Consider the following 12,172-nt stretch of genomic DNA (forward strand, 5'->3'; position numbering starts at 1 on the left):
AGTAGTCAGGGCTTTAGCGCGACGCTAATCATACGTGAAAACGTCTCTGCATAAGGTCTTTTATGTTTAGTGGATCTTTGGAATATGCCATTTACCGACATATCCATAAAGGAACATTAAGTCAAAGATTCTGTAAGTGATATTATTCACCGATTAAAACAGAAAGAACAGTTAGAAGATTATAAGTTGGTTAAGGGGATACTTTGTAAAAAGACCAAAGGTATAAATAGTCCTTACAAAGTTTTCTCTTCCAAAGTGTTTCGCAAATAATACTGTCATTCTGTGAAAAATATTTAATATTGGGGCATAAACTGAGAAGCAAACCCTTGATCGTAGGTCCTCACTCTATCTAAATCTTAAGTTGATTTCTCAGAGAATAATGCGAGAGATAGAGACAAACATGAATTGTAGAGAATAGGAAACTGATAATTGAGTGATAAAGAGGTTTTAATTTCATTAATTGCTCTTATAATGAGTATAAAGGCTGTGCTTGAGATACGAAGTAAGGAATCTGAAACTATCAGATAAGGTAAAATGATAAGACCTCGAGGGCTCTACCTCCTCTGTAGCTTATGTAACTTCTAGGTGAATTTCAAGTCTAGAGCTGAAGTGTTGTGTCAAGTGAATATAGGTGGTCCCATGGTGGAAGGACTACAAGGTGGATGGAATGCAGTTGAAGCATAATGAAAAAAAAAGTTAAACGAGATTGTGATTGTTATCAGAGTTGGAAACATTGAACATTGCTACGAATAGTTAATGTGCTGCCATCTATAAACTTACTTTTGATAAATTGACCTATCGAACCTTGTAGTTTTGCAAGGTAATACGTACAGTCAACATGTTATAATATTGAGAGTGAAATTGTTTCGAAATTGTGTCGGGAAGATGAGAAGTTAAAAGAGAATAGTGTATTGTGGTTTGTATAAGGAAACGGGAGCATTGTGAGTGTGTGATTAATATTCCCTACTTCTAAATTTATAACCTTTTTTTATTTGTAATTTTCGGTTAATCGACAAGGTGAGTATTGGTCACCCACTTAGGAATGGCCCCGGCTCCTATTAGATCATCTGTGCATGTACTTATTAGTATTTGTTTTGGTAATTGATTTCTAAGTTAGATTTTGAGACTAAATGAAAGCTTCAAATTTAAGTCAAATTATTATAAATTAAATGAGTTGTGAAAGAATAGCTAATTTTCGCCTTCCGACATTAAACCGTGATTGCGAGGCAATTTCACCAAGGAATCGGTTTGTTAGTTGTTATTATATTTATATGTTTTCCGTTAAATTATTTGTTATAATAAATTATGTCTCAATTGAAACGATTCCTTCTAATTTAAAAACTGTTTAATAACCCTTTCTCCAAGTCTTGTTTTCCGTAACCACTCGGAAAATGCAGTGTACTTGTCTTATCTTTGACATGATTGCTGCATAGTAATTTTAGTTACCTTGCAAAACTACTGGAAATATTAAGACTTTGGTTAGAAAGAAAGGGATGTATATTATTTTGGAATTGAACCTGAGTACGAAAATTACGAATGAAAGACCAGTCATTAATTGAAAGTGTAATAATACCTTCTCGTTAGTTTTATTTAGGCTTAGTAATTAGAAATTATAGCTTTAGGATTTAAACCTGGGAAAAAAGAAAACATGTCTCAAAATCTTCTTGAGTGTTTTTCAACGGGTGAGAATGGCCAAGGGAATTCTCTCCTAGTTGACCTTGGCGAAGGGGAAAGAGCGAATGCTTGCGGACATGGGCGAGTAAACGATGACGATTCCTCGCTTGATTTCGCAGGTGTTGTTCTTCCTCCACATCGCGTGTTAAAGCCAGCTGTTAGACCAGCTATAAAATGTAATTTCGATAAGCTTCTGGGTGATAACATGTATAAAGCTATAGAAAAGCAGGTTAGTAAGTTACCTGAAATAGATGGAAGTAATGGCTTTGAAGTATGTAAATTTCTATTAAAATTTGACTTGTTACAAGCCCAACTCGATACGTGTATAGAAGCTTTGTTAGTAGCCTCTCTGAGTAAATGTACAGGCCCAGCATTCGAGGAAATGCAAAGGTTATTAAATATCACCACTGACTGGGAAAGAATTATGACAGCATTTTTAGAAAGATTTGTTACTCCGCTAGTTAAAATGGAATTCCTAAAAATCACGTTGTATAGAATAATGCAAGTAGAGGAATCTCTGGTAGATTTTATTAAGGAAAAATTAAGCGTATTATTCATTTTTGATATGAAAATGTCAGAGGATGAATTAACTAAAACTATTGCTAACCTTGTACCACCTGAAATAAGGGATTTAATGATAATTACTCAAGTTCCCCATACTGAGAAGGAATTAGTTGCATTTGCAGAAAGTTACGAATTGAATCGGCGTTACCGGTTGGATTATAAATTTATTACGCAAAAACAAAATCAGAATGTAAAGCCCCTTGGTTATGTTAACGAGAAAAATTGGCAGAGGAATAATTACAGTAAATGTAATTTATGTGGTCTTAATAATCATTTTTGGAAAATGTGTCCTTATAATAAAAGAAATATTCGTGGAGAAAAAAACATATGTTAGTGAGGAACAACCTCCCTCCTTATTACAAATGCCTGTTTCGATTTGTCGAGAACTGTACCCCTGTATTATTGACTCTGGAAGTAGTCTGTCCTTAGTTGAAGAACGAGTGTTGGCCAGGATTGAACGTAGGTGCGGTCCAAAAACTAGAGTAGTGAACTTTACCCTCTCAGTCATGAATTCTGAACCTATTAAAATCTTTAAACAAGTGGAACTAATATACTTTATAAATGGTGTTAAGTTTGTAAACTGGTTTTCGGTGGTTCAACATCCATCTTTAAAACTGCTAGTGGGACTTGATTTCCTACAAAAATATAACGTTAATATAAACATTCGAAATCGTGAGTTGAACTTTACGGAACTTAATTTAACCGTAAAATTAACTGAATGGAAACAAACTAGTTGTGAATCCAGTGATCTGTGCCCACGAATTTCTCGTTTTAGGTCTGGTCCTGAGAACTCTGTGTCGCCGCACGACCTTGACGCAGGGGGAGCGGGGAAACCCAGACCTAGTCAGCGAACGATTCAGCCGTCAACCACTTTTCAACCTCGATCAGCTGATTTCCGGAACATCGGCCAGTCAGCCCAGCAGTGTTTCCATACACAACGCAGAAGAGCCAAGCGGAATTTTTGTAGGGAGGAGTCCAGGGTTCGGCAACCGAAACCAGGGACCAGCCAGCGATCTTCCACTATACTTCGGAATCATGATGCTAGGGGAGGTGAACAGTATCAAGACATTCCAGCTGGAGTACCAATTTCCAATCCTACCATCCATGATATTTATCCGGAGGAAGAAAATACAGGTACAGTAAACCTTCATGAAAATATTTTTTCTGACGATTTAATACCATATGTTGAGAACGTGTTAGACAAATATAAGGACGTTATAAATGAAGAATTAGGAACAGTTAAAGATTTTGTTTATGAAATTAAAATGAATGACTTAAGTCCGAGTATAGCTCAACCTTATCCTATGCCACGTCACAAGTTGCGTGAATTAGATGAATACTTGGATGAATTAATTAAGAAAAAGGTAATTGAGGAAGTTTCCAGTTCTGCCTATATTTTTCCCTGTTTCCTCGTGAATAATCGCGATGGAACCAAGTGGCTAGTGGTAAATTATTTTAATATTAATTCAAAAGTGCTTGTAACTGGATTTCCAGCTCCTAATGCTGAAGCTACTATTGCCAATATAGGTAAACATAAGATTTACAGTGTCCTCGACGCCAAGGGGGCCTTCCACCAATTACTGTTAGATGAAAATTCTAGGCAATATACTACTTTCGCTACTCCAACTAGGTTGTTAAGATATTTGAAAATGCCGATGGGTTTCATAAACTCACCATTTATTCTTTCTAGTATAATGAATAAAATCTTTAGGGATCTCTTAGGAGATTATTTAGATATATTTTGTGATGATATTATTATTCATACTGATACTATTGAAAAGCATAAAGAAATATTAGAGCTAGTTTTACAGAGATTACGAAAATGGGGTATCACTATTTCTAAAAGAAAAACTAAATTATGTAAAAATAAAATAACATTTTTAGGTTATATATTTTCAGGTGGATATATGATGATCGATGATGACCGAGTTCAGGTAATTAAAAATCTACCTCGTCCTAAGAATCGTAGAGCGTTGAGTAAGATGATTGGTTTCTTGTCATATTATTTAAAATTTGTGAAAGATTATGGTGAATTAATGGGTCCTTTACATGCCTTAAAATCCAATAAAATACCATTTCGTTGGGGTAAAGAAGAAGATGAGATACTAGATCAAATAAAAGAGGCCATTATAAATCATATTGTATTGAAAGTCCCTGACTTCTCTAGTCCTTTTGTAATCCACATAGATAGTAGTAGTAGGGCCTATAGCGCGATCTTAAGTCAATATGATGATGAAGGACGTCTACGTCCTGTATATTTCTTTTCTAAGATGATTCCATCTAGTGATTGGTCTAAAAGTATTTTCGATCTTGAAATGAAGAGTTTAGTCTATGCTTTAGATAAGTTCGATATTTATTTGCAAAAGAAATTCACTATTTATACTGACAATGCTAGTTTATCATGGATATTAAGAAATCATAAAAGGCAAAAGAAGTATGGTTCTTTAATAGAAAAAATAAGTAAGTACTCTTTCGATATAATTCACCTGCGCTCTTTCAAAAACCATCTCGCAGATTACATCAGTCGTATGTATAATTATGTAGACTTTACTCCACCCAACAGTGATATAGAAGAGATTAATACTATTAATGAACAGAAGGTCCATCTTTCTTTTGTAAATTTCTGGAGTCATTCCATATTTAATAAACCACTAGCTGAACATCAAAGAGAAGATCCTCAGTTGAAAGAGATAATTTTAGCTTTAGAAAGAAAGGAAAATAAGGATCCTTACATATTAAAAGAAGGTGTACTATTAAAAAGAACCAATGGTAGGAAATATGGTGGTTTACGTGCTGTAATTCCCCATTCTTTGCGCTATTCTGTTATAAAGTATTGGCACGAAGAATTAGTGGGGGGATGTCATAGTGGGATCCAGAAAACTATATCTAAGGTAGCATCTAGGTTTACATGGGACAAAATGTATGCTGAAATTAGTGATTTCGTGAGACGATGTAAAATTTGTCAAGAGAGCCAAGAACTTAATCGGAAGCCGTATGGTACCTATTATTCTAAGGAGCCTCGATACCCAAATAATGTCCTACACTTAGATTGTATGGGAGCTTTGCCTACTAGTAATGGATTTAAATACATTATGGTTTTGACAGATAGTTATAGTCGATTTGTAATAATAGAACCTTTAAGATCTCTGAATTCTAAATTAATCTGTTCTAAATTAACTAAGATCTTTCTAACTTACGGGTATCCATTTTCGATTCTGCATGATAATGCGACATACTTCTGTAGTGAGTACTTTAAACAATATTTGTTTAGCTTAGGTATTAAGAACATCTGTACTTCACCTTATTCTATGTCCTTGAACAGAACAGAGCGTATGAATAAGACGATTAAAGGGATACTCAGATCTTATATTAATAAGAATCATACGAAATGGGCTAACTATCTTTATCAAATCCAATATACTTTGAATATAACGGAAAATTGTGAAACTCAGAAAAGTCCAAGTGAGTTGTATCTTGGGCGTAAAATGTTTAATCCATTAGATGTTAACTGGATTTTAGATTTGGGTATAATAGAGAAATCACAAAATAAAGAAGAGATTAACGATATTATAGTTGATAACATCGAGAAAGCTTGGAAAAGGACACAACAAGCTTATAATAAAAAGCATGTACCTAGTAATTTGCCTGTGGGAGAACTAGTGCTTGTAAAGAAAATGTTAAAATCATCCTTGGATAAGAAATATTATGCCAAGTTTGATACTAAATATTCCGGTCCATTCAAAATTTTGAATTATGTAACACCCAATACTGTGTGGGTTGAGTAAATTAGTAATCCTGATGTAAAGTTAAAACGTCATGTTCAATTTATAAAGAAGTACTTGCCTCCCAGAAATGTAAACAGTGTTGCACATATTAGTAATAATAATGACTAAACTAAGAAAAAAAAGAAATTGTTCATTTCCAAGATAATGTAAAATTATATATATATTTGTGTATAGTTTATGTAATGTTTCTGTAAGAAATGTACTGTTGTGTATTTTTACAATTCTGCAGGTACAGAATTATGTGGATCCACTATGTTTGTGTTTGCGTCTGAGACATCTGATTACCTTGAATCTACTGCTTGGTCGAGAAAAGGCGATTTTGTCAACCCGAAGGCGAGATATGTTTTCCACTCTTGTCATCTCATGGGTGCTTCCAGTCAATCTGTGGTGGATAAGGAGGAAGATCTCATCTTGTTGTGAACACCTACTTCTGGGACTTAAGATAGGACGTCCGGACATTGGTAATCGTGTAATATCTGGAAGTTGTTGGACTACTCTTGGTGAGTCGAACTATCCTTATATCTGCATGCAGTGATTTGACTTCTACAGTGAATTATATTTTTTTTTTCATTTCGCTAACCATTGTAAAGAAGCAAAACTTCCCAGAGGGGAGGAACTTAATATGAAGCATAATGAAAAAAAAAAGTTAAACGAGATTGTGATTGTTATCAGAGTTGGAAACATTGAACATTGCTACGAATAGTTAATGTGCTGCCATCTATAAACTTACTTTTGATAAATTGACCTATCGAACCTTGTAGTTTTGCAAGGTAATACGTACAGTCAACATGTTATAATATTGAGAGTGAAATTGTTTCGAAATTGTGTCGGGAAGATGAGAAGTTAAAAGAGAATAGTGTATTGTGGTTTGTATAAGGAAACGGGAGCATTGTGAGTGTGTGATTAATATTCCCTACTTCTAAATTTATAACCTTTTTTTTTATTTGTAATTTTCGGTTAATCGACAAGGTGAGTATTGGTCACCCACTTAGGAATGGCCCCGGCTCCTATTAGATCATCTGTGCATGTACTTATTAGTATTTGTTTTGGTAATTGATTTCTAAGTTAGATTTTGAGACTAAATGAAAGCTTCAAATTTAAGTCAAATTATTATAAATTAAATGAATTGTGAAAGAATAGCTAATTTTCGCCTTCCGACATTAAACCGTGATTGCGAGGCAATTTCACCAAGGAATCGGTTTGTTAGTTGTTATTATATTTATATATTTTCCGTTAAATTATTTGTTATAATAAATTATGTCTCAATTGAAACGATTCCTTCTAATTTAAAAACTGTTTAATAACCCTTTCTCCAAGTCTTGTTTTCCGTAACCACTCGGAAAATGCAGTGTACTTGTCTTATCTTTGACATGATTGCTGCACAGTGCTACATTCTTGTCGCTCTGGCGCATGACGTCATCTTGGTCGCAGACGTGGCCAACGAGAGGCGAACAAGCGCTTGTTCGCTGGTATCTCACACGCAAACTTCTCTTGCATTTGTAGTGATCTTCAACGAACTAAAAATTTTAGTACAAACAATAATTGTATAAACGTGATGTAATCCATGCTTAAGCTAAGTGAATTCAAAGGAAGATATTTACAATTGCAAAAGAAACAATATCAGTTCATATTAAACAACTTTGAAGCTTGAACAAGCCAATATTGCTCACTACATTTTCTGCTTTTTTTCTTTCTTTGTTTTCTTTTTTCTAAACATCTGAAGTAATTCACTCGAAGTAATTCCGGTATAGGCCTGAATAGTCTATAACAGTGTGTCGTTAATGCATTTCATTATTATATATTTATGCATGCTCAAGTATATTTTCGTAACACATTGATCGGTTTAGATTTACTATTATTATTATTTTGCTTGAAAGAGAATTCTTTACTGATGACCCCATATAGATTTTGAGAATATCTCATGGGGGGAATTCATGGTTTTCGTTAACAGAGATGCACGTACGTATATTTTCGTTATGCTTGGTCATTTTTTAAAGAGGTTACCCCCACGTAAGTTCCGACAGAATCTCAGAGGAGGTTAAAAACTTTATTAAACAGGGACGCACGTATTTAATATTTTAAACATCGTTTTTATTTTTGATTTATAAGAAAAATATTTGAAATCGCTGATGGTTTATTTATAGAATCTGTATTTGAACAAAAGGTTTGGTGAAATTGACAGTTCTCTGAATATTAGTGTCAAAATTTACGCCACAACAAATTGTATTATTAAACATTTGAACGAAATAGAACGTTACATATACTATCATGTTCTAAAAATATATAGAAGTAAATATGTATAATATGCAAAGCACATCAAACAAAGAAATTGCAACAACATGACTATCTCAAGCAAGAAACATAGTACTAGGCGTAGGTGAAGACGATGTAAGGGTCTCACAGCTAGACTAAAAAATATTTTAAAAAAACATAAAATTACATAATTTTCTTCATTTTCTTGATAAGTTTTTTCTTTTCTGTCCCGTGGAGTAAAAAATACAAACGATAAATGCAAGTGAATGATTATGTGTAATTTGGTGGAATGAGAATGCGTGAGTAACCCGAAAAACTCACGGACACGATGTTGTTCACCATAAACTCACTTAACCAGGAAGCGGACCAGTACCCCTTGCACCAGAGGTGGGCCTTCTTCCACTGAGCCACCGTGCTTCCTTGATTGTTCGAAAAATCTACCATATTTTAAAATTTACCGCAGGTATTCTTAACTTTGTAATTCTGGAGGGGCCCCCTAAATATGTATATATAATTATCCAAAGTTGTGATTAAAATTAACAAAAATTTCAAAATCTGAGTATAAAAATGTCCCGACAATGTCACCCTGACATGGTAAGTGGATACTTTATTCTCTTGATCTAATACATTGTTATACGAGGGAAGACTAAAAAAACGGGGAATTCGTCATAACTTCTTTATTTCTTAGTATTTTTACACCAAATTTTCATCACCTCCAAAGTATTGTCCATGGACCGCAACGCATTTCTGGAAACGATCCTTCCGTTGTTCAAAACAGTTTTGAAAATCATTTATCGGGATCTTCTTTATGACCTCCAGCGATTTTTGTTTTACCTCCTCCACAGTGGCAAAACGCTTTTCTTTCATGTCACGTTTGAGTATGGGGAACAAAAAGAAATCACAGGGGTCTAAATCCGGTGAGTAGGGGGTGCACAATCGGTGTCATTCCGTTTTTGGTCAAAAACTGCTTTACGGAGAGGGCGGTGTGGAGCGGAGCGTTGTCATGATGGAAGAACCATTCGCCTGTGAGCCAAAGATCTGCCCTTTTCTTCCGGATGCTCTCCCTCAATCTTTTCAAAACCTCCAAGTAGAACCCCTGGTTAACAGTTTGACCCGGGGGAACGAACTCCGCATGCACAATACCTATACAATCGAAGAAACAAATGAGCATTGTCTTGATGTGTGACTTTGTATATCTTTGTAACCGTTAATGATTATTACGAACCTCTCATTCGTTAGTTAATTTGAAGTGCAACGTCCCGTTTTAGCACCGAAGCTACAAGGAATGCAGACCTCCAGAATGAAATGGGATCTGGACTACTTTAACGCGTTCAATGTTCTCCGTATGCGTAACTCGAGGGACGTAAGCTCCCTAGATCATCGTGCCTCCCTTCTCGAGTTACATGCCTGCCTCTGTGGGGAAAATTTTGTTTCAATATCTTATGTAGAAGGAAATGATAGAAATGATCACCTGTATCGCTCCCCCTCCCTCATGATTTCGAATCCGGGTCTTACCTCGAAATTCGTCTTTCTGAAACGTACTATTCGATTTTTGTATGCAGAATCAACACAAGCTACTGTAGCTCTATATACTACTATTACATACTATTAATACTAAAAAGAAACTACATAATGAAATCGTATTTATAGATTTTCATTTAATATTGCATTTATTATTATTATTATTATTATTATTATTATTATTATTATTTTTACGTAAAACTTACCATATTTTAGGTTTATCTTGTCCTGTCGCCTACAAGCTAAAATCCATTTCTGGGGATATTCCCCCTCTTCTTGAGGAAATCTAAAGTATTTTATATTAGTTCCTTTAGTTTTTCTGTAATAATTACTACAGCTGTACACTACACAGGCATTCTCGATATCATTTAACAGAACAAAGTAACAAAGAATTTCCGCTTGTCACTTAAAGCCGTCTTTTCCTGTTGTCCCTTGCCACCCAGATGACGTCACAGCCACGACAGCGCTACAGGCGACATGCGCATGCAACCACCTTGTAGTCTTTCCATCATGGGTGGTCCTTTTATATAAAATCGCAGAATACAACAAACATGCCTTTCATATTTCCTTGTCTACAAGTTCCACGTGTATGTCTGATAGAATAAAATAAGTTTTGGGCTTATTTCAATAAAGTCGACTAGATCCTGGAATCAACCCTGATTTAATTCATTCAATTCAGACAGTTAATAGTTTGTGCTCAAGCCAGCCTTGAATTATTTACATAGATTTTTACAAAAGTTACAATATTTACAATAATTTCGGTCTTTTCAAATACTACAATATTATAATTTTATCATAGTTCCATTTTACCAGGAAGTCATTTAGATATAAAAAACGATTGATAGAATAGAATACCTAACCAGATATACGTGAGATGGTATGAATTAACATATAAAACAATCCGTGTTATGCTGCGAGTTGTGTCAGAAAAATAAGCCTAATAATACGAAACAGATAAGTTAAATAAAATGTGATATTGGAAAATTCATCAATGGCAAGATGTACACGGACACGACTGGCCCAATGTGCAATACACGATCAGGACGACACTGTTTAATTGTAGTTGATTCGTTTTCTAAGCGTGTGTTCTCAGAACCACTCCGTGTACTTTCTAGTCAAGCCATTATAAACAGTTTGTATAATGTGTATACAAGGTTTTATATTTTCATTGGCTCAATATAATGCTAGCGTATACATTCTGTACGATTTAAGGACTTTTTATTTAGTAATGGTATTCGATATATTCGATATAATTGAATGGACATTTCCTTTTTGACCAAAGGTTATAATTTAAAGACACCATCGTGTAGAACTAGTCTTCAATATACCACATACCAAAAATCTCAGAAAAATATTTCTTTGTTACGGAGATACAACGCTTCAAACAATGGAAAAATCAGCTGCTTACGTCACGGCAACACCGACAAGGGTTTTGGCGTGACGTCACAGGTCCCTATCGTTCTGAGTCGCATTGGAAGCTTCAGGGAATATTTTCATACTGCAAACTACAAATAAATTTAGTAGAATAGTGAAAGAAAAAATGGCAAAATAAGTAATACACTTGCTGTATATAAACGTAACGTGTTAATAAGACCTATATCCCTAGCTTGAAAAACATTAATGGTCATTTGTAATGTTCTATCATTACAAATATTTTAGATACTTGGACACTTAAGTAGGATTACTTTACTATTGTATTACCTCAAAAACATTCGAGCCTAAGTACTATATCAATTCAAATTAAGTCATGCGCAGATTGAGAATATCTAGGCCACCATATTATAGTTTTTGTTTATTTTGAAGATATGTCGCGAATCTCCATGCTATTATACTACGACTACAAAATAAGCAGTTTCTGTACCAAAAGCTCTTAATCCCTTTAAAAATATTCATATCCTATTACATCCTTTGATTTTTTCTACTATTTACTCTGCATATTAGCAATCGGTCACCCCACACCATTGCTGCAACTATTCTTAACGTTACATGAATCGTATTATATAGCGCTTTACTTTCTTACTATACTTCTACAAGAAAAATGCTTTTCTGATCACCGCAGTGGTTTGAAGCTGAAGAAAGCTGTAGCGAATAGAGGCAGACAGGCTACCGAAAGACCATCATAGACAAGATAATTGCTCGAGAATTTTTTCTTGTGACCTAGGTGCCGGCTCTCAAACCTAGACGCCATAATAAAATGTCATACATAAGCCTTCATAATTTTATTTTTGATTTAACTTATTTAGAAGCCAGACTCCTATTTCCAATCGGCTTGACTAACTGGCGTCCAGTATTTTTCGAGCCTGAGCAAGAGGAATATTGGCAGAAATTCATTATGTGTTACGTATGTTGTTACTTTACAACTTCAGCTTTTTCTT

The 12,172-nt window shown here is 34.6% G+C and overlaps 2 protein-coding genes across 4 annotated transcripts in view; one reads left to right on the plus strand and one right to left on the minus strand.

Annotated features, from left to right (window-relative positions):
- The window catches only part of LOC145670532 (NADH-ubiquinone oxidoreductase subunit 8-like), a 131,052-nt gene that overhangs the window by 50,059 nt on the left and 68,821 nt on the right, over positions 1-12,172 (minus strand). The window lies entirely within an intron of this gene.
- LOC145670768 (uncharacterized) lies at positions 2,583-7,122 on the plus strand. Its single transcript, XM_081739531.1, has 2 exons — positions 2,583-3,372; positions 6,253-7,122. Exons 1-2 carry the CDS (start codon positions 2,601-2,603, stop codon positions 6,441-6,443), a joined length of 963 nt encoding a protein of 320 aa, XP_081595657.1. The 5' UTR covers positions 2,583-2,600; the 3' UTR covers positions 6,444-7,122.

Source organism: Thermobia domestica, chromosome 14 (assembly GCF_964235325.1).
Source record: "Thermobia domestica chromosome 14, izTheDome1.hap1.1, whole genome shotgun sequence".
In the NCBI taxonomy this organism is placed as follows: Eukaryota; Metazoa; Arthropoda; class Insecta; order Zygentoma; family Lepismatidae; genus Thermobia; species Thermobia domestica.